Source organism: Bubalus kerabau, chromosome 1 (genome assembly GCF_029407905.1).
Source record: "Bubalus kerabau isolate K-KA32 ecotype Philippines breed swamp buffalo chromosome 1, PCC_UOA_SB_1v2, whole genome shotgun sequence".
Taxonomy (NCBI): Eukaryota; Metazoa; Chordata; class Mammalia; order Artiodactyla; family Bovidae; genus Bubalus; species Bubalus kerabau.
The window spans coordinates 131,992,267-132,016,129 of record NC_073624.1 but is presented as its reverse complement, the minus strand read 5'-3'; the positions used below and the strand labels follow the sequence as shown (position 1 = coordinate 132,016,129).

Genomic DNA, 23,863 nt, shown 5'->3' with positions numbered 1-23,863 from the left:
TGGCAACCCACTCCAGTATTCTTGTCTAGAGAATTCCATGGACAGAGCCTGGAGAGCTATAGTCAGAGTCAGCAAAAAATAAGACACAACTGAAGTGACTTAGCATGCGTCCATGCATGTTGAGTTTTGAGTCTCATCCTGTTTTCACCCCACATAGGTGTCTCTGAAATTCTCATTTGTGAAGCCATCACTTTGAAATGAGAGCATAGCTAGTCCCAACAACTCATGGTAATATATTACTTGGTACTGATAACAACAACAAAAAGCCTAGATCTGAACCCCAACTGTGTTTAAAAGAGATCTTCCTCTGCCCTTGATCCGAGTTATTTCACTGTTTTTATTAGAAAGGTCAGTCTTCTGTAGCCAGCAGTGCATTCCTGGTGTTATTTGAATCGTCATCCACAGATACACCAGCTATAACAGACCCACTGGGAGCTGAGCTTAAGCAATCAGTAGCATCACATGCGTTCAGCTCAGGGCCCAAGTGTTCTTGGCTCCAAATGCCATTTATACATCCCGGAAATTCCCTTCTGGGTGTGTAGAACTCCTGGAATCTACCTGGGGTCAAACTTTACTTTTATTTTCACTCATACCAATTATAAATTGGGTCATTATCCCCTCCAAAAGTTCATCCCTCCTTGTGCTTTTGAATTCATTCCAAATTAGTGTGCTCTGCATTTTTAAGCTTAATGAGCTGGCTCATCATTCTAATAAAATCAACCTGGGAGGGAGAGCCGTCTGCACTAGGGAGAAATTCATGTTTCTTGGGCCAAAGGCTGTTAGAGCAGGTATGACTGAGGAATTATTTCTAACCAGCTTTTAACTCTAAGAGCTTCTGATTTATCCCCTGGTGAGAAGAATGGGGCCAAAAAGTTTAAAATACTTTAAGCTCAGTAAAATGGCACATTTTATGTTGTATGTATTTTACCACGATAAAATATAATTTTTAAATATTTTAACATCTGCACCCAAACTTGATGTTGTTTTTATTAGAAAGGTTGGTCTGATGCATATCTGATGACTTTTAATGGATGCCATATTAAGATTGACATTGGACAGCTATCACCCAATATTGATTCATTGATACTAAGGACATTGGATTATAGCATTTTTAAAAAATTCACCCTTGTGACTTCCCTGGCAGTCTAGTGGTTAAGACCCCATACTTCCATCGCAAGGGGCGCAGGTTCAATCCCTGGTCAGGAAACTTAAGATCCCACATCCCTCATGGCACAGCCCAAAAGTAAAAATTAAAATAGTAGTAATTCACCCATGTGATTTCTCAAACTCCTTTTAGACCTACATGCCTCAGTGATTTGAGTGATGGAACCACTGTACTAGTTAAGTGGCCACAGATAGAGAGCCCTGTGTCTGAACGGCCTGAGCAGACGTCCAGTCTTGTATAGCTGAGGGTGCAGTGTTCTAAAGGCTCCTCGTCCGGAGCCGGTGAAGCACTTACTGGTGTGCTGTGTTCTCTCCGAGCAGTTTTCAGATACAACACGGATTCCCGGCAGACATGTGCCAACAACAGGCACCAGTGCTCTGTGCATGCAGAGTGCAGGGACTTTGCCACCGGCTTCTGTTGCCGCTGTGTTGCTGGCTACACGGGGAACGGCCGGCAGTGTGTTGCAGAAGGTACTGTGTCTTTGTCTGATCCTTTTTAAGGGGGAGAAAAGGGAGGAGTGATTTTGTTTTGGTGCTTGTTTTGAAATCTTGCCTTTACCCAGATCTCTAAAGGTAGGTGGTGTTTTCAACTGGGCAGTGATATTTCATCTCATTCCTTGTTCTTGCCTGTATTTCTCTATGGGGGTGGAGGGGGAGAGGTCCTGGGGAATGCCCTTTTTACTAATAAGGGGAGGTCTCTTTCTTTCCTGTGGTGTTTCTCCATCTCTGAAATGAGAGCCATTGAGAACCCATCTTCAGGCTGAAATGTTGCAATTATGCAACCTGGACCATGAATTGTCAGGCCCCCTCGTTTCCCTCTGTTTCTTTCAAACCTCTTCCTTTGGCATCGCTCAGACTATGCTGATGGTGGTTCAAGTCCAGCAGGGCCATGGTGGGCTGGTGAAGACCAAAATGTTGGGTTGGCCCAAAAGTTTGTTCAATAAGTACTTTGTTCAGTAAAGGTCTTGGTGAAAATGAAAAATGTGTCCTTTATTTGTACTTAAAACCAAACCAACTTCCTGGCCAATGCAATATGTAGGGGGTAAGGACTATTCCAGTCCCCCCACTCTCTGGTATTCCTGTCCTTGTGTTCCCGGAACCCCAGCATGGTGATGGAGGAGCAGAAGGGGCGCATCACAGCTAACTTTGGAGACCAGACCCATTGTGCTGTCAACTCCAAAACATATTTGGCTGTGGGCTGGCATCAGTCCTGAGCTCTGCACCCCCAAAAAAGGATCAACCAGTCTTGATGTTCTCAGATGTTCTGAAAAATCTCTGCAAAAGTCTACAGGGTCCGGATAACAGTTTACTTCAAGATGGAGACTTATGGGAACCCAAGACCATAAATTAGAATGAAAGCAAAAATAAAGCAAACCATACTGAACACGTCTCTGCAGATGCCAGATCACTCCACTTGTCACCCGTCATTTTCCTCATCTGTTTAAGGAGGAACCTCAGTTGCTTGGCAAAATATGACTAAATAAAACTCAGTTGGAGGAATGCTTTTCTGTTTTTCAGATTTCCTGTCATAGCTAAAGTTAAATCAGTTATTCTAATTTGCTTAAAAAAAAGAAAGGTTCCAAAAAAAAAAAGTTCCTTCTAGGTTTTGTTAAATATTGTCTTTAGCAAGGACAGAAAATTCTGTATGCTTTGCATATTGATTTGGGGGGATGTTTTTAACATCTATAAATGTGTTATCTCTTTTCTTGCCCGTTGCCCCAGGAATGACATGCTTTTGCTGCTTTGTTTTAGGCTTGGCTTTTATATTTCACTTGCCATGGGAAGAACTTCCACAATTTACAATGAACCCTTCTTCTCAAAGATCGATCTCATAAGCTCTTTCCATGCCAAATGTCAGAGCTGGAAATGCTGACAGGTTGCATTTGGCAGCAAGCTTGGATATGAAAGATTGCTCAGCTACATTTTTTGACGTTCTAAACACGCCCTGTCATAGTTTTGTGGTTTAAATATTTGTTGGAATCTTACTACTTTTGAAATATTTTTCTAGCTCCAAGTTTGATGGAAAAAATTTGGTTTTCTTCCCTTGGCTTTCCTGCTTGTTTCTGTAATTGTTTGGGGGAGGCATTTTTTTGATATTAGTCTTCTAACTTCATAGCATTCCCCCAGTGTAATGACACAGTTTATGTGCAGAAATACTCTGTGTGTCGAATCTGCCTTGGCTTGTCAGTGACCTTGTTTTGGGGGGTTTTGTTGCTTTGGGGGCCATACTGTGTGGCATGAGGGCCCAACCAGGGATTGAACCCATGCCCCCTCCAGTGCAAGTGTGGAATCTTAACTGCTGGACTGCCAGGGAAGGCCCTCAGTGACCCTGTTTTGCAGCTGTGCTGTGCTTAGTTGCTCAATCGTGTCTGACTCTTTGTGACCCCATGGACTGTAACTCACCAAGCTCCTCTGTCCTGGGGGTTCACCAGGCAAGAATACTGGAGTGGGTTGCCTTGTCCTCCTCCAGGGTATCTCCCCAATGCAGGGATCGAACTCAGGTCTCCCACATTGCAGGCAGATTCTTTACTGTCTGAGCCACCAGGGAAGCCCTAGGGTATATTAAACACAGCAGAAAGTTGTCAGAACACAGACGACGGTGCTCAGATGAGAGCTCATTTGTCTGAGGTTAGTCTACAAGCTTTACTGTAGAACTTAGCATGTACAGAAAACTCTGCTACGACGGAACCAGGGAGTTGGGTGTGAAGGTCCTGTCTCTAGTTATTTACAGTCTAGGAAGAGAAACATGATATGTACAATCAATAAGTAGTGGAATTTAATTCTACATCAAACCTGATGTACTTACCTCTTCCTTCAGCTTTTTTTTTTTTAAGATGTCAGTAACAGAGTCAAAGTATACCATTTGGTGGTTTTTAGTATATTCACTAAGTTATTCAACTGTTACCTCTAATTTTAGAGCATTTTCATCATGCCAGAAGGAAACCTGGATCTTTTAGCTGCCACCCTCAATCCATCCTCATTCCCAGGCTCTGTCAACACCTAATCTGCTGTCTGTCCATGTGGGTTTTCTTGTTCTGGACATTCCATATAAATGGAATCATATACCATGGGACCTTCGTGTTTGGCTTCTTTTACTTAGCATAATGTTTTCAGGGTGTATACATGTTTAGGATGTATCAGTACCTTATTCCTTTTTCCTAGCTAAATAATATTCTATTGTATGGATTTTCCACATTTTATTTATCTGTGCATCAGTTGATGGACATTTGAGTGCTTTCCCATTTTTGCTGTTAATGAATAATGCTGCTAAGAACATTCATGTACAAGTTTTCAAGTGAACATATGTTTTCTGTTTTCTTGGGTATATACTCAGGAGTTGAAATTGCTGGGTCATGTGGCAACCTTCCATTTTCTTATTCAAATACAAGAACAACTTGATTTCTTGAGATTTTTTCTTTTCCTGATTAAGCAATAATAAAAACATGCAAGTTATTAATATCCCAACATTATAGAGATATATAGTATAGAAAATGAAAGTTCACCATATCACCTGAATTAATCTCTATTAGCAATTTTGTGTAGCTCTCTTCAGACATTTTTCCTCTATGAGTATGCTAGCATCTATCATTAATGCAATTTTTTAAAATGGGGTCCTACATATACTGTTTGGTAATATATGAAGAAAGCTTGTAAATATGCCATAGTAAGTTTCACATCTTTCCCAGTTATCTAAAGGAAATGACCAACAAACATACCCTAGCCCACAAGCTGGTTATGGGTCAGAGGGCATGTTTGTGTGACCTGCAATACCCACTGTGGCTACTTCTATCTGGCTTGGGTTAGTGAGGGTCTAGGACTCAGACTGGCCAACTTATATTTGAGCCAGAGATGCTCTTTAAGGGAAGTCCCTGAGACTCTTAGGGACTTCCCTGGTGGCTCAGTAGCTGAGAATCCACCTGCAAGTGCAGGGGACATGGATTTGATCCCTGATCCAAGAAGGTTCCACATGCTGGGGAGCACCTAAACCCGTGCACCACAACTGCTGAAGCCCGGGCACCTAGAGCCTGTGCCCAGGCACCTAGAGCCCGTGCTCTGAAACAAGAGAAGCCACCACAATGAGAATCCCGCACATCGCAGTGAAGAGTAGCTCCCCCGGCCCCTGCATACTGCATCTAAAAAGCCCATGCACAGCAACAAAGACTTAGCTCAGCCAAAAATAGTTATTTTTTTGAAAAAAAAGATATGTTATAAATCAGACAACCTAATGTCTCATCCAGTTTAGCCCCATTGTCCCAGTGAAATGACTAATTCTGTCCCTGATATTCTCAAAAGTAATCAGTTATATATCACCTAGTTCTGGATCACCCATTATGCTATTCTCCTGAAATTGTTTTATTTGCCTCTGATGTTCCTTCATCATACAATGGGTCCCACTTTTCTGCTACCCATTATCCATCAATATGGAAGAGAGGAAGAAAGTTGGAATTTCTGCAGCTCATAGCCACAGCTGCAGGGACTGCCTTCGTCTTGGGAAGATTGACTTCCTTCACTTACCCCAAAAGCCCTTTACCCCAGCACTGTTGGGCTCTTTGCTTTATGGGTACAGAGCCCACCAGACACACTATTCTATTCTGAAGGGCTGGCTTCTTTCTTTGTTTCTCGTTCAGGTTCCCCCCAGCGAGTTAACGGCAAGGTGAAAGGGAGGATCTTTGTGGGGGACAGCCAGGTTCCCATTGTCTTTGAGAATACCGACCTCCATTCTTACGTGGTGATGAACCATGGGCGATCCTACACAGCCATCAGCACCATTCCTGAGACTATTGGGTACTCTCTGCTTCCTCTGGCCCCTATTGGAGGCATCATTGGATGGATGTTTGCAGTGGAGCAAGATGGATTCAAGAATGGCTTCAGCATCACAGGTAATTGACCTTAAAATTAATGGGCTGGGTTGAATGGAAAGGGAACTCTATGTGTCTGCAAATAAGTTACAAATAAGTATTTTGTGGCTCTGGAAATAAGGTGTTAGGGTAAAATCATCAAGTTTTTCATTAGTATACAAGGAGATCAGACCAGTCAATCCTAAAGGAAATCAACCCTGAATTCATTGGGAGGACTGATGCTGAAGTTCCATTACTTTGGCCACTTAAAGCAAAAAACCGATTCATTGGAAAAGAATCTGATGCTGGAAAAGATTGAGGGCAAGAGGAGAAGGGGGCGAGAGATGATGAGATGGCTAGATGACCTCAGTGGACATAAGTTTGAGCAAACTCTGGGAGATAGTGAAGGACAGAGAAGCCAGGTGTGCTGCAGTTCATGGGGTCACAAAGAGTTGGACACAACTGAGCGACTGAACAACAATACATTAACTAAGACTATCTAGATAGTCTTATCATTTTGATAAGATAGTCTTAGCATTTTGATCAGGGAGCAGTTTCATATTGGTGATGCTTTGTATATGGGTTGATTTAAATTGAAGTTACATTGTGACTTACACCAACTTCAGGGAGGCAGAGGTAATCTTTACAAATTCCCTACAACAGCAAATATTTGTTTCTACAGTGGTCCTTCTTAACTGCCCCAGAACATGTGTTATCAGCGGGATATCTGCCTGGACCTGGGGACTGTAAAGCAGGAGTTGTCAGACTTTTTCTGCAAAGAGCCAGAGAATAAATATTTTAAGCTTTGCCTAAATATTTTGGGCTATTCGTTCTCTGTTGCAGCTATTCAGCTCTGTTTTTATCAGTTGAAACCAGGCATAGATAATACACAAATGAATGAGCATGACTGTGTTCCAATGAAATTATTCATGGGCACTGAAATGTAAATTTCATATAATTTTCACATATCATGAAATAGCTGCCAGCCATGCTATCAGGGGAGACTGCATACGTGGAAAAGGGAGGAAGCTGGAAGAAGGTGAAATTTTTTTTCCTGCTTGTTTGGGGCTGCTGCCCTGCATAGACCAAGGGGAGTTCCTGAGCCAGCACCCATGGTATGTGCTCCTAGGATGGTATCTGGACTTGATGGTTTGCCCTGAACAACTCACCCATCCTGGCTGGGGCTTAGCTGTGAACAATAGTCATCCCCTTAACTGATGTCTTAGAGCACTTGACATTTGGCAGAGCACTTTTTAACATACTTATCTAATTTCCGCAAGATAGATATTGTACACCATTTTCATCATCAGGAAATGGAGGCTCAGTGGGTTTAAGTAACTCATTAAAGTTTACCCAACCAGTACTGAGCACAAACTCCAATACCCTGCTTTTTCCAGCACAAATCCCGAGCCCACCCGTCTCAGATGCTGGTTTTCGGATGGGAAATGGCTTTTGTTTGTTGTGCGTGACTGAGTTGGGCTGAGAGGATGGCCCTTTCCTTGACATCACCGGCCCTATTTCTACTCACCAGACTAAAGCGTCTGTAGAGGAGGTGTGAACCTGTCCCCACCATGAGTCCAGGCAGGCATGAATGTGACTTCTTTGACAGCAAAGTGACAGACTGACCTTGCTTTGCAGGGGGGGAGTTCACCCGCCAGGCTGAGGTGACCTTTGTGGGGCACCGGGACAAGCTGATCATTAAGCAGCAGTTCAGTGGCATTGATGAGCACGGACACCTGACCATTGACACGGAGCTGGAGGGCCGCGTGCCGCAGATCGCCTTTGGCTCCTCGGTGCACATCGAACCCTACACGGAGCTCTACCACTACTCACGGCAGGGTGAGCCACGTCCCGCATCCTGCATCCCAGGGCAGTGCTGCACGTGGGCTCCAGCCTGAGCTCATGCTGTCTCCTGGCCTCCAGAAAGGGAAACGCAGGGGTTACCTTATTCAGATCACCTTCCCTTAATTACAGACATTGAGCATGCTCATTGGAGAGACTTTAGTGCAGAAAAGAAAATAAGCATAACTTACAGACCTAAAACCAGGGCACAATTATTAAATTAAGTGTATTTCTTTCAGCCTTTTCCTTATATACAAAATATATCCCAATGTATATATACCTCACATATATATATTTATATATCAACATGTATTCTATCCTTATATATGAAAAATCATGTACTTTATATATAAAAATATCCCCATACATATATTACACATATATTCACATATATATCAACATATATACTAGCCCAACTAGCCCAAATAGCTCATCATATTATATAATTTCAGAATAAAATAATTTTATTATATATCTATATGTAGTTTTTAAACTTTTTATTTCAAATTTACAGAAAGTTGAAAATAGCACCATATCCACATATCATTTCCCCAGCTTCACCGATTGTTAACATTTTGCTACATTCTCTTAATTGTTCTCTCCCTTCCTTATGTATAAGAGAGAGTAAGCTGTAGATGCTGTGATCCTGCATCTCCTAAATATTTTACAATATTTCACATGTTTTTTCTAATGACAAGAATATTCTCTCATGGTCCCAGTACAATCATCAAAATCAAGAAGTTTAACATTGATGCAATACTATTGTATACTCTACAGTCAAGTATATAGTTTCAATTTAAATTGCAATCATACCACATTATTGTATGTTTGCTTTTCTGGTTAGGTCAAATCATGACTGCTTGATAGTTCCATTAAATAGGCTTTGCAAATACTTTTTAATGAATCTATACCATTTTATTGTATGGCTATCGATATAAACCATTCTCTTTTCTAAAGCTTACATTATTTCCAATTTTTCCTTGTCTCCATGAGTTGCAATGATCATCTTCATCATAAACCTTGACCAAATTTCTGATTCTTTTCTGACCGAATTCCTAGAAATAGAAGCGATGAGTCAAAGGAAACTCTTTAAAATCTCTTATTAAATTGCCATCTAGAAAGGTTGTACCAATTACCATGACTTCGTGGCCTGCTCGGGCTCTCCTGGGGAAAATGAGAGGGTGGGTAGGAGGTGGGAGGAGTATCAGGAGGACCCCACCTGCAAGTCAGGCTGTGACCAGATGGTGTTTCTGGCAGTCCAGCACATGGGAGCTGGACAAGAGGCCGCTTACATCAATCTTTTATTTATCCTCTAGCTTTTATTACCAACTACAGCAGAGCACACAAATATAAAGAGCCTTTTGTACTTCTTTTTTTTTAAATAGGAAGTCAAGATTTTTCACTGCATGGGCCAAAAGTAAACTAGCTCTCTTCTGAGTAGGGAAGACTCTCTCTCTTCTCTATTGAGATTTGCTCACAGCTCTATAGTAATTTATAGAAATTGGCTACTGAAACCTATTAGTGTCTCATTTTTATACATCAGAGAACCGTTTAATCTAGAGTTATTTATAGCAGCCACTATTTATTGAATCCTAAGTGAGATAACCCATAGAAAGCAGTTAGCACTCTGCTTGTCACATGGTCAATGCTCCATAAATGGTAGTTTGTCTTATAGAGTATTAGCCTGCTTGATTCCAGAAATTCTATATACATTATCTCATCCTTACCCCAGTCCATGTTGTAAAGGAAACAGGGTAAAGAAGTTAGTAACTGGTCTGTGATCATGCTCCTTGTGGACGAAGGTACAAGTTGTGAATTCTTGTGTATCTCTTTCCAAGCTGGTGCTCTTTCCATCAGGCCTTAGTCCCTGGGTTGACTAAGGAACTTACAGAGAAACACTTGATGAGAAAAAGCAATAAATATTCCTAATGCAAATAACAGCAATAATAGGAAATCTAGGTAGCAGAATGAATCTCAACACTGAAATAAATGGTCTTATTTATCCTGTTCCATCTGACCTCTCATCTGGTCACATTATGAGCAGAGAATACTGCTGAGTATTTTAGTTATTTATTTTGGGTTTTGCTGGGTCTTCATTTCTGGTCAGGCTTTTCCTCTAGTTTCTGCCAGTGGGGGCTACTCTCTAGTTCTGGGGGGCAGGCTTCTCATCGCAGTGGCTTCGCTTGTTATGGAACACCGGCTCTACGGTCTCAGGGCTTCGGTAGTTGCAGCTCCTGGGCTCGAGAGCACCAGCTCAATAGTTTTGGCGCAGGGGTTTAGTTGCTCCACAGCATGTGGTATCTTCCTGGACCAGGGATCGAACCCGTGTCCCCTGCATTGGCAGGCAGATTCTTTACCACTGAGCTACCAGGGAAGCCCTGCTGATGATTTTCATGTCCTAAGCCTCTTGCATCCTCAAGCTCTCTCCTCTGTCTCCCTGCTTCCACCCATATCCAGTGATCACATCATCCTCCACCCGGGAGTACACGGTGACGGAGCCCGAGCGACATGGCACTGCCCCTTCGCACGTCCACACTTACCAGTGGCGCCAGACCATCACCTTCCGGGAGTGTGTCCACGACGACTCCCAGCCGGTCCTGCCCAGCACCCAGCAGCTCTCTGTGGACAGCGTATTTGTCCTATACAACCAGGAGGAGAGGATCCTGCGCTATGCTCTCAGCAACTCCATTGGTCCTGTGAGGGGTAAGAGGTGGCAGCTCGGACTGGGCGTTGTGTGTGTGTGTGTGTATGTGTCCACCTGCATGGCCCTCTCTGTGTTTTTGACGTGTTGTTCTTCATCTGTGTTTTTGACGTGTTGTTCTTCATCTGTGTTTTTGACGTGTTGTTCTTCATCTCTTGTTCTCGGTAAGAAGAAAGTCATGCTAAAATAGCTCCTGACAAAAATAAACATCTTCTCATCTATGATTCTTAGAAAACCTAAGGTAAAGAGTAGACCATTCAAGGGCTGCACCTGCCCGCAGCCGGGCATTTATTTTTATTTATGTATTTATTTTCTACTCTTTTCCATTATGATTTATTACAGAATATTGAATATAGTTCCCTGTGCTATACAGTAGGGCCTTGTTCTTTATCCATTCTATACCATTCTATATGTAATAGTCTGTATCTGCTAATCCCAAACTCCCCAGTCCTACCCTCCCCTTCTCGCCCACCCCTGCCCTCCACACTTGACAACACAGGTCTGTTGTCTATATCTGTGCGTCTGTTTCTGTTTTGTAAATAAGTTCATTTGTGTCATATTTTAGGTTGCACATATAAATGATAACATAGGTATTTGTCTTTCTGACTTCTTCACTTAGTAAGGTAGTCTCTAGGTCCATCCATGTAGCTGCAGAATGACATTATTTCATTCCCTTTTCCCTTTTATGGCTGAGTAATATTCTGTTGTATATATGTACCACACCTTTATCCATTCATCTGTCGATGGGCGTTTAGGTTCTTCCCTGTCTTGGCTGTTGTGAATAGTGCTGCTATGAACATAGGGACATGTATCTTTTTGTAGTTTTGTCTGGATATATGCCCAGGAGTGGGATTGCTGGATCATATTGCAACTCTGGTTTTTAGCTTTTGGAGGAACCTCCATACCGTTTTCCATAGTAGCTACACAAATTTGCATTCCTGCACAGTGCAAGAGGGTTCCATTTCTCCACACCCTCTCCACCATTGTTATGTGTAGACTTTTTAATGATGGCCATTCTGACTGGTGAAAGGTAGTACCCCTTGTAGTTTCTATCTGCATTTACCTAATAATTAGTGATATTGAGCATCTTTTCATGTGCCTATTTTAAAAAACTCTGACACTCACTGTGAAAGGAATGTGTGCTCAGGGCTTGGGGAAATCCAAATCAAATCTGCTAAAAGTCAGGCCCAGAGCCTACAGCGAGCTCTCTGCCCTGGGACAGCACAATGTGGAGCTGGGGTCTGGTCTGGGCTGCTTCTGGTTGTGGAAGAAGCTGGAGCTAGTGCGACAGCCCAGCCTCAAGGTCTCACATAGTCCATATCTTTAAGCCCTAGAGGTTCTGTATATTTGGTGTCTGGGTGTGGTATTTCTCTATCTCAGTTATTTTCGGTTCTCCCTCCATACCCAGGTCACTTCTCCAGCTGGTCAGATTGGCCCTTGGCTCTCCATACACCAGAAGAGGGCAGGTGTTTCTCTCCCTCCTTCGACTGCTGTGGCTCCAGGCATGAGGGGTTGGCATACTTTTTCTTAGAAGGCCAAACAGCAAATACTGGCGGCTCTGCTCGCCATGCAGTTTCTGTCATGAGTGCAGTTCTACAACTGTAGCACAAAAACAGCCACAGACCACTTTCAAGTAAATGCATGTGGCCGGCTTCCAAGAAAACTTTATAAAAATAGACATGAGTCCAAAGGCATGTAGTTTGCTGATCCCACTCCAAGTGAGCAGGAGTCGGCAGGTTTCCTGGTCATCAGTCCTGTCCTGCCTTCTGGGGGAGGAGGTAACCTGTAAGCGTTTCTGAAGCCTCACGTGGTTTCAATGTCTCTGCCTTTGCAGATGGCTCCCCTGATGCCCTTCAGAATCCTTGCTACATTGGCAGTCATGGGTGTGACTCCAACGCGGCCTGTCGCCCTGGCCCAGGGACCCAGTTCACCTGCGAGTGCTCCATCGGCTTCCGAGGAGACGGACGGACCTGCTACGGTACAGCCATTCACTCTGACGTGTGTGGGGAGGCTTGCAGGGGGCAAACAGATACTGTAAAGCAGAGAGCTGGCAGATGCAAGGAAACACAGGAGAGATAAATGCTGATGGGCATGCCGAGTTGTTTAAGCCCCACACTTGGTGTTTCCCCACGATGTTAAGGGTCCTGGCCCCTTCATCATCTGATCAGATGCCCCGACTCTAAGCAGCAGAGCAGAATTTATAAGGCCATACACCACTTCATCTTGAGAATACACAGGTTTAAAGGAAAGAGAAAGTCAGGGCTGCTTATAACTACACATAATATGACCATATGGAGTAGGAAATGGCAGCCCACTCCAGTATGCTTGTCTGGAAAATTCCAGGGACAGAGGAGCCTGGTGGGCTACAGTCCATGGGGTCACAAAGAGTCTGACGTGACTGAAGTGACTTAACATGTGACCATGACATTGTTGTGTTAGGTGCTTCACAAACACCATCTCATCTAATTCAGCAACTCTGATGAGATAGATGTTTTCATTTCTGTCTTTTAAAAATCATTTTTAATTGTGGTAAAGTGCACATAATATAAAATTGATCATTCTAACCATTTTTAAGTGTACGGTTCAGTGGCATTAAGTACTTTCACGTTGTTGTGTGACCGTCACCACCGTCCATGTCCAGATCTCTTTTCATTTGCAAAATTGAAACCCTATTGCCATTAAATAATGACTTCCCATAGCCACTAGCGCCAGCCCCTGGCAACCACCATTCTACAAATTCCAGGACTCTAGGTAACTCATGTAAGTGGAATCATGTACTATTTGTCCTTTTGTGACTGGCTTATTTCACATAGCATCATATCCTCAAGGTTCATACATATTGTAACCTATGTCACAATTTCCTTACTTAAAAAAAAAAAATTTATTGGACTTTGGTCGATTTACAATGTGGTATTAGTTTTAGCTGTACAGCAAGGTGAATATGTTATACATATATCTACTCTTTTTTAGATTCTTTGCCCTTATAGGCCATTACAGAGTATTGAGTAGAGTTCCCTGTGTGAAACAGTAGGCCCTTATTAGTTATCTATTTTATATATAGTAGTGTGTTTGTGTTATCCCAATCTCCCAGTTTGCCCCTTCCCCCTTACCCCCTTCGCTCCTTTTTAAAACTGAGAAATAGTCCATGGTATGCATATATTCCGTTTTTTACAAAAACCATTCATTTGTCTGTGGACAGTTGGGTTGCTTCACTTCTTGGGCTCTTGTGAATATTTCTGCTGTGAACATAGGGGTACAAATATCTGTTTAAGACTCTGCTTTCAACTCTTCTGGGGATATACCCAGAAGTAGAATTGCTGGATCACATCAATTCTGTGTTTGACTTTTTTGAAGAACCGTCATGTTGTTTTCCACAGCAGCTGCATCATTTTATATCCCACCACCAGTACACAAGGGCTGCAATGTCTGCACATCCTTGCCAACACTTGTTTTGTTTTTTTGATAGCAGCCACCCTCATGGGTGGGAAGTTTATTCTGTTTTTACAGATGAGAAACTTGAACCAGGGATATTAGAATGTTGGACCTTGAGTACCTGACTCGAGTGCCTCTATTCCACTGTCTTCATTGTATAATACTTATTACTTATAATTTCACTTTGAATACTTTCACATAAACAGCTTGATATTTATGTTTGTTACTAAATTTTAATTTGCCACCAAAAGACAGTTGACTCCTATCTCGATGAAAAATCCACACAGATGCAACTAGTTTAAGAATAGCAAATGCTAGGAATGCCCTGGTGGTCCAGTGGTTAGGACTCTGAGCTCCTACTGCAAGGCGCAGAGGTTTGATCCCTGACTGGGGGACTAAGATCCCCCAAGCTGAGCTTTATGGCCAAAAACCCACAATGTCGAATGCTTCCTTAACCTGCCACGGTAGGCTCACCAACAAATGTAAGGAATGCTAGAGGTAAGCTTCCCTTGTGAAATGGGTAGTGTGCACATGTCTGTTTGGTTAGAATGATGAGCAGCCCCCTTGAATGACTGTAGCCAAAATAATCTGGGGAGCCCAGCAGAATTTGGAGTATGGGAATGATGCCTGTGGTCTGGAATCCACTGAATTGAATCCACTGAATGGCTCCAATTAATGGCAGCTTTAGTGTGCTGATTTAATGAGAACGTTAGCTGATCATGCTGCATTTGCTTCAGAGTGAAATTTACGAATGGTGTTCACTGGAACGTCTGAAAGGATGAAGAACAGACACGAGGCTTACGGGAACAGCTTGTACGATTGTTCAGCCAGCTTGCTGATATCTTTGTCTGTGTGACAGAATTCAGTCTGAGACTTGTTTCCCTTGTAACATACCACTGTGTAGGGGACATAGTTCCTACTCACCTCTGATCTTCAGAGTTTCCCAGTATTTCCCCAGAGAGCCCACCAGTCTTGAATGGCTGAATTGGCTCAGGCTGGTTTAGAGCAGCATGATCCCGTGTGTGTGTGAGCAGAGCCCTGCCAGACAACACATAGAGATGGGGCGACCCCATTTCTCTAGCAGAAGCCTCCAACTCTGTAGTCTTTATGCAGCCCAGCTTCAGCTTCCTAAGCAAATTGAACAGTAATAAAACGTGGAGCCATCTTCTCCAACTGCTAAAGCCATACATGCATGAGTGCTTAGTCGCTCTAGTCATGTCCAACTCTTTGAAACCTTATGGACTGTAGCCCACCAGGCTCCTCTGTCCAGGGAGTCTCCAGGCAGGAATACTGGAGTGGGTCGCCATGCCTGCCTCGCTGAAGCCATAACCTTGGGCTAATCCTGCTTGGCTGGCTGCTTCATCTCCCAAGGCACAACCAGCCATGCTTTATGGATTGATGTGTTGCTGTCCTGGAAACCCTTCTTATGTCCTCGCCCATGAAGACATGTTCCTGGTTTTGCCCTGTGATTAGCCCTCAACGTGGCAGATTTGCACCATGGAATCTGCACATGTGTCTGTTCCCAGTCCTGCTGCTTTTTGTTCTGGGTCATGAGAATAAGCCTCGTAGTATTAATGCATTGAGACACCAGGCTGTTGGTAGGAAATTGCATTAAGCAGATCACTTCACATGTTATTTTGACCTGGAAAGTGCCTCAGAAGAGAAGAATGAGGATGAGCCTTTGTCGTTCAGCGTGTGTTGCATTGATATAATGATAGATGACATCCAGAACAAGGATGGGGTTGGTTGGACACTGCAGGGTGACCGTTCAGGGTAATTTGGAGAAGATTTCCAGTTGAATCAGAGCTCTGGTGCCTGGTAGGACGGCTTACCTGTATTTCTCAGTTGGGAGGCTGTAAGAGAGAGTTTTGGACAATCTCTCATTGAGTAATTTTGAGTGCACTCAAGGCATTTAACAAATCTGTCCTGAGATGATTCTCCTCCCAGAGCCTGGCGTTTATGAGGCGGACACACTGGAGAAACTATATTTGTTGGAGTTTTTGAAAATATGTGAAAAGTAGCCACTCAGAAAAAAAGTCAAAACGGAAGCAGTGATTACAAGAATAATTCAGGATCTTCCTGTTGGGTTAGGGAATGATTTATTTGAGAGGAAATCTCTTCCTAGAGGAAATGTTGTCCAGATATTGACCAATAAGAACTGTAATGGACTTCCCAGGTGGTTCAGTGGTAAGGAACCCGCCTGCCAATGCAGGAGACAGAAGAGACGCAGCTTCCATTCCTGAGTCAGGAAGATCCCTGGAGTAGGAAATGGCAACGCACTCCAGTTTTCTTGCCTGGAAAATTCCATGGACAGAGGAGCCTGGAGGGCTATAGTCCACAGGGTCGCAGAGTTGGACACAACTGAGAGCATATGCACACACACATACACACACACAAACAAGAACAATAATCTTCAAGGAGATATTGTGATATTCTATAAGGAACAGTTATCACTAGTTCATTGTTTCTACTGAAGAATGGATTAGAGTCCTAGCCTCCATTTACAGAAGAGGGTTTTAATCAGACATCAAAGAATTTCCAAACTATAAGGACCGTGAGATATCAGCAGGGAGATTGCTAGGGTTTTGCTGTAAAAAAAAAAAAAAGGCATCACCCAGCTTGGCTCTTACGTGTAGACCTGCGTGGAAGTGGGAATGGTGCTGGGGGACCATTCCCTCCCTCATCCCAGGAGCCCCCAGATCCTATTTGCCAGTGGTTCTCCCAGTAGGGCCTGCCAGAGGACATCCTTCCAATCACCTAAGAAGCTTTCTTGAAACATGCATTCACAATTTGTATGGAAATACAAAAAACCTCAAATAGCCAAAGCGATCTTGAGAAAGAAGAATGGAACTGGAGGAATCAACCTACCTGACTTCAGGCTCTACTACAAAGCCACAGTTATCAAGACAGCATGGTACTGGCACAAAGACAGAAATATAGATCAATGGAACAAAATAGAAGGCCCAGAGATAAATCCACGCACATATGGACACCTTATCTTTGACAAAGGAGGCAAGAATATGCAATGGATTAAAGACAATCTCTTTAACAAGTGGTGCTGGGAAATCTGGTCAACCACTTGTAAAAGAATGAAACTAGAACACTTTCTAACACCATACACAAAAATAAACTCAAAATGGATTAAAGATCTAAACGTAAGACCAGAAACTATAAAACTCCTAAAGGAGAACATAGGCAAGACACTCTCTGACATACACCACAGCAGGATCCTCTATGACCCACCTCCCAGAATATTGGAAATAAAAGCAAAAATAAACAAATGGGACCTAATTAACCTTAAAAGCTTCTGCACATCAAAGGAAACTATTAGCAAGGTGAAAAGACAGCCTTCAGAATGGGAGAAGATAATAGCAAATGAAGCAACTGACAAACAACTAATCTCAAAAATATACAAGCAACTCCTACAGCTCAACTCCAGAAAAATAAATGACCCAATCAAAAAATGGGCCAAAGAACTAAATAGACATTTCTCCAAAGAAGACATACAGATGGCTAACAAACACATGAAAAGATGCTCAACATCACTCATTATCAGAGAAATGCAAATCAAAACCACTATGAGGTACCATTTCACACCAGTCAGAATGGCTGCGATCCAAAAGTCTACAAGTAATAAATGCTGGAGAGGGTGTGGAGAAAAGGGAACCCTCTTACACTGTTGGTGGGAATGCAAACTAGTACAGCCACTATGGAGAACAGTGTGGAGATTCCTTAAAAAACTGGAAATAGAACCGCCTTATGATCCAGCAATCCCACTGCTGGGCATACACACTGAGGAAACCAGAAGGGAAAGAGACACATGTACCCCAATGTTCATCGCAGCACTGTTTATAATAGCCAGGACATGGAAGCAACCTAGATGTCCATCAGCAGATGAATGGATAAGAAAGCTGTGGTACATATACACAATGGAGTATTACTCAGCCATTAAAAAGAATACATTTGAATCCATTCTAATGAGGTGGATGAAACTGGAGCCTATTATACAGAGTGAAGTCAGCCAGAAAGAAAAACACCAATACAGTATACTAACGCATATATATGGAATTTAGAAAGATGGTAACAATAACCCTGTGTACGAGACAGCAAAAGAGACACTGATGTATAGAACAGTCTTATGGACTCTGTGGGAGAGGGAGAGGGTGGGAAGATTTGGGAGAATGGCATTGAAACATGTAAAATATCATGTATGAAACAAGTTGCCAGTCCAGGTTCGATGCACGATACTGGATGCTCGGGGCTGGTGCACTGGGACAACCCAGAGGGATGGAATGGGGAGGGAGGAGGGAGGAGGGTTCAGGATGGGGAACACATGTATACCTGTGGCGGATTCATTTTGATATTTGGCAAAACTAATACAATTATGTAAAGTTTAAAAATAAAATTAAAAAAAAAAAAAAAGAATAAAAAGAAACATGCAGTCTCCCTTTCCATAAACCTTCCAGTGGCAGACTTCCCTGGTGATCCAGTGGATAAGACTCTGCACTCCCAGTGCAGGGAGCCTGAGTTTCACCCCTGGTCAAGGAACTAAGGTGCTCACATACTGCAACTAAAGATCCCACATGCCACAGCTAAGACCCAGCACGGCCAAATAAATAAATAATTTTTAAAAAACCTTCCGGGGGAAATGAAGCTTGGAAAATTTCCCCTGGTGATTGTGTTCTGTCCCTGTGATTGAAAACTGCTGCTCTATGCTCTGGCAGCTCAGTCTCGGCTGTGGAGCCCTGCAGTCTGCACGGGGTGTCCTCTGAGAGCTGCAGTGCAGAGGCAGTGAAGCCAGAATGAGCTTTTCCTCCCATGTTGCTGAGACAGCAGCTGGTGGATAGAGCCGGGAAGCCACACTTGCTGAATATCCCTCTACCCCAGCCCGGCTCCAGCTTCTTAAAAGGGGGCTTCGGTGGGGCTTTGTTCTGCAACCTTCCAGCAGTGCTTGGATTTGTCCCCTGGTCTGACATCTTGTAGCTCTTTTTTTCTGATTGAAGTATAGTTGACTTGCAGTATTGTGCCAGTCTCTGCTCTACAGTAAAGAACTCAGTTATACACATGTATACTTTGCCTTTTTAATATTCTTTTCCATTATGGTTTATCTCAGGATATTGAATATGGTTTCCTGTGCTAGACAGTAGGGCCTTGGTTTTTATCCATTCTAAATGTAATAGTTTGCATGTACCAAACCCAGACTCCCGGTCCATTCCTCCGACCCTGCCTCTTGGCAACCACAAGTCTGTTCTTTATGTCTATGCATCAGTTTCTGTTTTGTTGTTGTTCAGTTGTTAAGTCGTGTCCAACTCTTTGTAACCCAATGGACTGCAGCACACCGGGTTTCCCTGTCCTTCACCATCTCCCAGAGTTTGCTCAAACCCATGTCCATTGAGTCAGTGGTGCCATCGAACCATCTCATCCTCTGTCGCCCCCTTTTCCTCCTGCCCTCAATCTTTCCCAGCATCAGGGTCTTTTTCAGCGAGTTGGCTCTTCACATCAGGTGGCGAGAGTATTGGAGCGTCAACTTCAGCATCAGTCCTTTCAATGAATATTCAGGATTGATTTCCTTTAGGATGGACTGGTTTGATCTGTTTTGTGGGTAGGTTCATTTGTGCCATAGTTTAGATTCCACATATAAGTGATATGAGATTTTTTATCTTAAGCATGTCACAGAAATGTACGTTGCAGTATGGCTTCAAAAAGCTGAATGCCATTTGGTTTGTGTTTTTGTCTGAATGTAGGTCCAACTATGGGGCTGAAGTGGCAAAAATGCTTGTGTTGTGTGACATTGTCTAATAAGCCAGCAGGACTTTTGCCTTATCAGGAAAGAGACTGGCTAGACAGGCCATTGGAGGTGGATGCATGAGCAAGATTCATGTTATGGAGTTGAGGAGGGGAGGTTGAGATGGGAGGGGAGTTGTGTGGTCTCAGCCATTATGAAATCTTCCTCACATGCATCTCCAAGAGTTCGAAAAATGCCAGAAGTAACTACACCCTGAGAATGAGGTTGGCACAGAGGGATCTTGTGTGACTGTGTTTATTTCAAATCATCAGTGGGCAGGTAACCAAGATGATGACAGATCAGCTTGACTTTTTGTCTGGACCAACCAGCCTTTCTGTAGTGGTAACTACAGACTGGCCTCCCAATGCCATGGCCGTCCAAGGTCTGTGTTCCTAGAAATGGAACAGCCTCATGCTGGTGGTATAGGTATTATAGAGAGAATGTCGTCCAGATATTGACCAGTAAGAACGGTAATGGACTTCCCAGGTGGCTCAGTGGTAAGGAACCCGCCTGCCAATGCAGGAGACAGAAGAGACGCAGCTTCCATTCCTGAGTCAGGAAGATCCCTGGAGAAGGAAATGGCAACCCACTCCAGTGTTCTTGCCTGGGGAATCCCAGGGACGGGGGAGCCTGGTGGGCTGCTGTCTATGGGGTCGCACAGAGTCGGACACGACTGAAGCGACTTAGCAGCAGCAGCAGCAGCAGCAGGCACATTTCTTTTATTTTTGTTTTTTTTTTCTTTTTTTGGCCATACCACATGACATGAGAAATCTTAGTTTTCCAACCAGGGATCAAACCCATGCCCCTGCACTGGAAGCATGAAGTCTTAACCACTGGACCACTAGGCAAGTCCCAATAGGTACATTTCCTGAGCAGGTTAGGCTTGCATCTATTTTCTGTAATCTTCAGAAGGACTTCTCAAGATGAATAGTAGTGTATGTACTTACTAACAGGGAAACTGAGGCAGAGTAGTTTGGCAGCTTCTCCAGGACCACACAAGCTAGTCACCAAAGGAGGCAGGATTTGAACCTAGCTGTGTTCAGCTCCAGTATTCTTGCCTGGAGAATTCCATGGACAGAGGAGCCTGGCGGGCTACAGTCCACGGGGTCGCAGAGTCGGACACGAGTGAGCGACTAACACGTGTATGTATGTGTGTGTTCAGCTTTGAAATGTGTATTTCTTTGTTCCCATCATACCACTCGATGACCGCAGAATTGTCCTATGAGAGAACATCACTTTTAATCTTATGAGTTAATAGTTTGCCTTTTAGTGCATTAAACTCAGGATGGTGGCACATGCGTGATCAGTCATGTCTGACTCTGGTGGGCTCATGGACTGTAGCCCACCAGACTCCTCTGTCCATGGGATTCTCCAGGCAAAAATACAAGCCTTCTTCCAGGGGATCTTCCCCACCCAAGGATTGAACCTGCATCTCTTATGTCTCCTGCACTGAAGGCTGGTTCTTTACCACTAACACCACCAGAGCATATTTAATTACAGTTTGTAACTTAGGAACCTTATTCAGAGTTGGGAGACTTGTCTGCACATCTTTCTAACACAGATGTGCCCATCTGATGTTAGTGGTCCCTGGGTCAACAGCTAACTCCAGGAAATGGAAGGTGGAAAGGGTTGGGGGGAGGTGGGAGAAGCACAGTTTTATTTATGAGGAGGGGCTTGGGATCACTATCTCCAGTTATGCACAGAAGAAAATATTTAGCGATAGTTTTGGAATACTAAAAATGTGTTTTAAAATGGATCCATTTGCAGGCCAAAATGCTTTATATTTTATTATGTATAGTGATGTTGGGAGAGGTTTTTTTTTTTTTAAGTCTGCATTTAAAACAAAATTTTGCTTTAGATATCGACGAATGTTCAGAGCAGCCCTCAGTGTGTGGCAATCACGCAATCTGCAATAACCACCCAGGAACCTTCCGCTGTGAGTGTGTGGAGGGCTACCAGTTTTCAGAGGCGGGAACATGTGTGGGTAAGTTCTGTGGGTGACTTTTGTTTACGTTCTTTTACCATATTCTTTTCTATTATAGTTTATCCCAGGATATTGAGTACAGCTCCCTAATTACCCAGTAGGACCTTGCTGTTTATTCTCTACATAAGAGTTTGGATCTGCTAACCCCAAAGTCCCAATCCTTCCCTTTCCCACCTCCCTTCCCCAGGCAACCACCAGTCTGTTCTTTATGTCTGTGAGTAGGTGACTTTTCAAAACGAGTGTTCATAGGATGTATGTCAGTGCCTGTGTGAATGGTATTGCCTCAGTAATTAGCCTGGCGGAGATGGAAGATTCCTGGTTTTGTTGTTGGGAAGGGCCATTTACAAAGGTGAATCAGTCTCTGCTCCTTTCTTCTGACTACCTGGAGAGTCACATACAAGGCATAAGCAGTATTATTTGTCTGCACTAGTAATACCATTCTCTTCTCATAAAACTCCTTTTAATTCTTTCCATTATTCCTTAAATAGCTACTCAAACAATTAGACATGTTTCTCCTTATAATCAGTGGCCTTGGGATTCATGTGGAGGGAACACCTTGTAGGTATTTGTGTCATTATCTGCCTTTGATTAAATTCTTCTTGGTTGCATCTAAAACTCATTTGGGGCCTTTCTGTTTGTGGATTTCCATTTTACAAACCACAAGTACTAGCATAACTTCATAGCCTATCAAACTTAGAAGTTAAGGGGACTTCCTTGGCGGAAGATTAAGTGCTTAAGATTGCATCTGCCAAGGCAGAGGCCCTGGGTTCAATCCTTGACTGGGGAACTAACATCCCACGTGGTGGTGATGATGGGCCGACTACAAACAGCCAGACTGTTTAAATTTCGCCCCCTTTACCCACTGCTGCACTTTGACCTGTAGTTTCCAAGACTTTCAGGTTCAAAGATTCTTGGATATTTCCAGGTCTTGAGGGCAGCATGCTGAAGGGGGCATCTGAGCTCAACATTTATTCCCAATTTAAAACATATTTCTCTTTCACTGCATCAAGGAACCATCTCTTTTCCCCTTCCTTGCTGTTTACTAAACCCTAGCAGGCTTTGTGTTTGCTCTGTCTTGAAACTCATGAGGCTGCCAAGGTCCCAGGGTGAGGTGGTGTCTTGAGGGTGGAGGGAACAGGCCGTTCTCATATTTTGAGTATGACCCAAACATCTGTGTACTGAGATACAGCCAGGCCCCTTTGCACAGAGCTGAGATTTCAGCTCTGCTCAAGTTACCTCTATCTTTTTTTTCCCATTGAGAACAACAATTTCTTTTAATTTGGCCTGACTTCTTTCTCTGCTCTTTTCAATGAAGGAGATTCAAAGGTCTATTTTTGTGGCAGTACCGTTTATATTACATTTCGGCTCAAACTTGGGTGGCAGATCCTTTAACCCTTGGGTGGTGACATGAACAATGCTGGGACAGACATGTGTGAGGCATGATGTCCTGGGTTTCTGTTTCCAGCTTTTCCTGGCATCCAACCTCATGGAAGGGCTAGAGTGGGGTGTAACACAGGTGGTAAGCAAATGTCTACTCCTAGGCTTTTGATTTTGAGGAGGACACTTAACTTCTCTGTCACCTGTAAAATGAGGTGATTAGACTGGACCACGGGCTTCCTGTGTCCCAAGGAGCCCTTAGAGATGCCCCAGGATCTGCCAATAGGGACACAAGTAAGCCATGGACAGACTATTTCATTTTCTTATTTATGAAATTTCGAGTAACATTTTGTTTGAGTAATGGATCCCATTGCTCAGAAACAAGCATGAAAACCACTTGAAGATCATCGAGTCCAAGTGCTTCTCCCCCTGTCAGCAGCCCCTGTGCAATTCCATTTTACTTGGCCTTTTGTCGCTTTTAATTGGCTCCTTGAGACTTAACCACACAGAGCGATGGCTCACTGGATAAAACCAAGTCTGCCTGAAAGCAAAAAACATACTCTGGCTCATCATTGGATAATTTAGTGGTCAGTTTCACTCTCCCGGAATTCCTTGTTCAAACTGGATCCTGGGAACTGGTGGTCCAGTGGTTAAAAGACTCCCTGCTTCCACTGCAGGGGGCACCGTTACAACCCCTGGTTGGAGGAGTAAGGTACCTCAAGCCTCGCAGCTTGGCTGCC

General features: G+C 43.5%; 1 protein-coding gene across 2 annotated transcripts in view; it reads left to right on the top strand.

Moving 5' to 3' along the window:
• NID1 (nidogen 1) overlaps nucleotides 1-23,863 on the top strand; it is a 100,490-nt gene that overhangs the window by 40,751 nt on the left and 35,876 nt on the right. For both annotated transcript variants that reach the window (XM_055588857.1, XM_055588850.1), the window contains exons 5-10: nucleotides 1,486-1,635; nucleotides 5,793-6,044; nucleotides 7,641-7,841; nucleotides 10,302-10,547; nucleotides 12,380-12,523; nucleotides 21,621-21,746. In XM_055588857.1, the coding sequence (XP_055444832.1) occupies nucleotides 1,486-1,635; nucleotides 5,793-6,044; nucleotides 7,641-7,841; nucleotides 10,302-10,547; nucleotides 12,380-12,523; nucleotides 21,621-21,746 (1,119 nt within the window). The remainder of the gene's footprint in view (nucleotides 1-1,485; nucleotides 1,636-5,792; nucleotides 6,045-7,640; nucleotides 7,842-10,301; nucleotides 10,548-12,379; nucleotides 12,524-21,620; nucleotides 21,747-23,863) is intronic.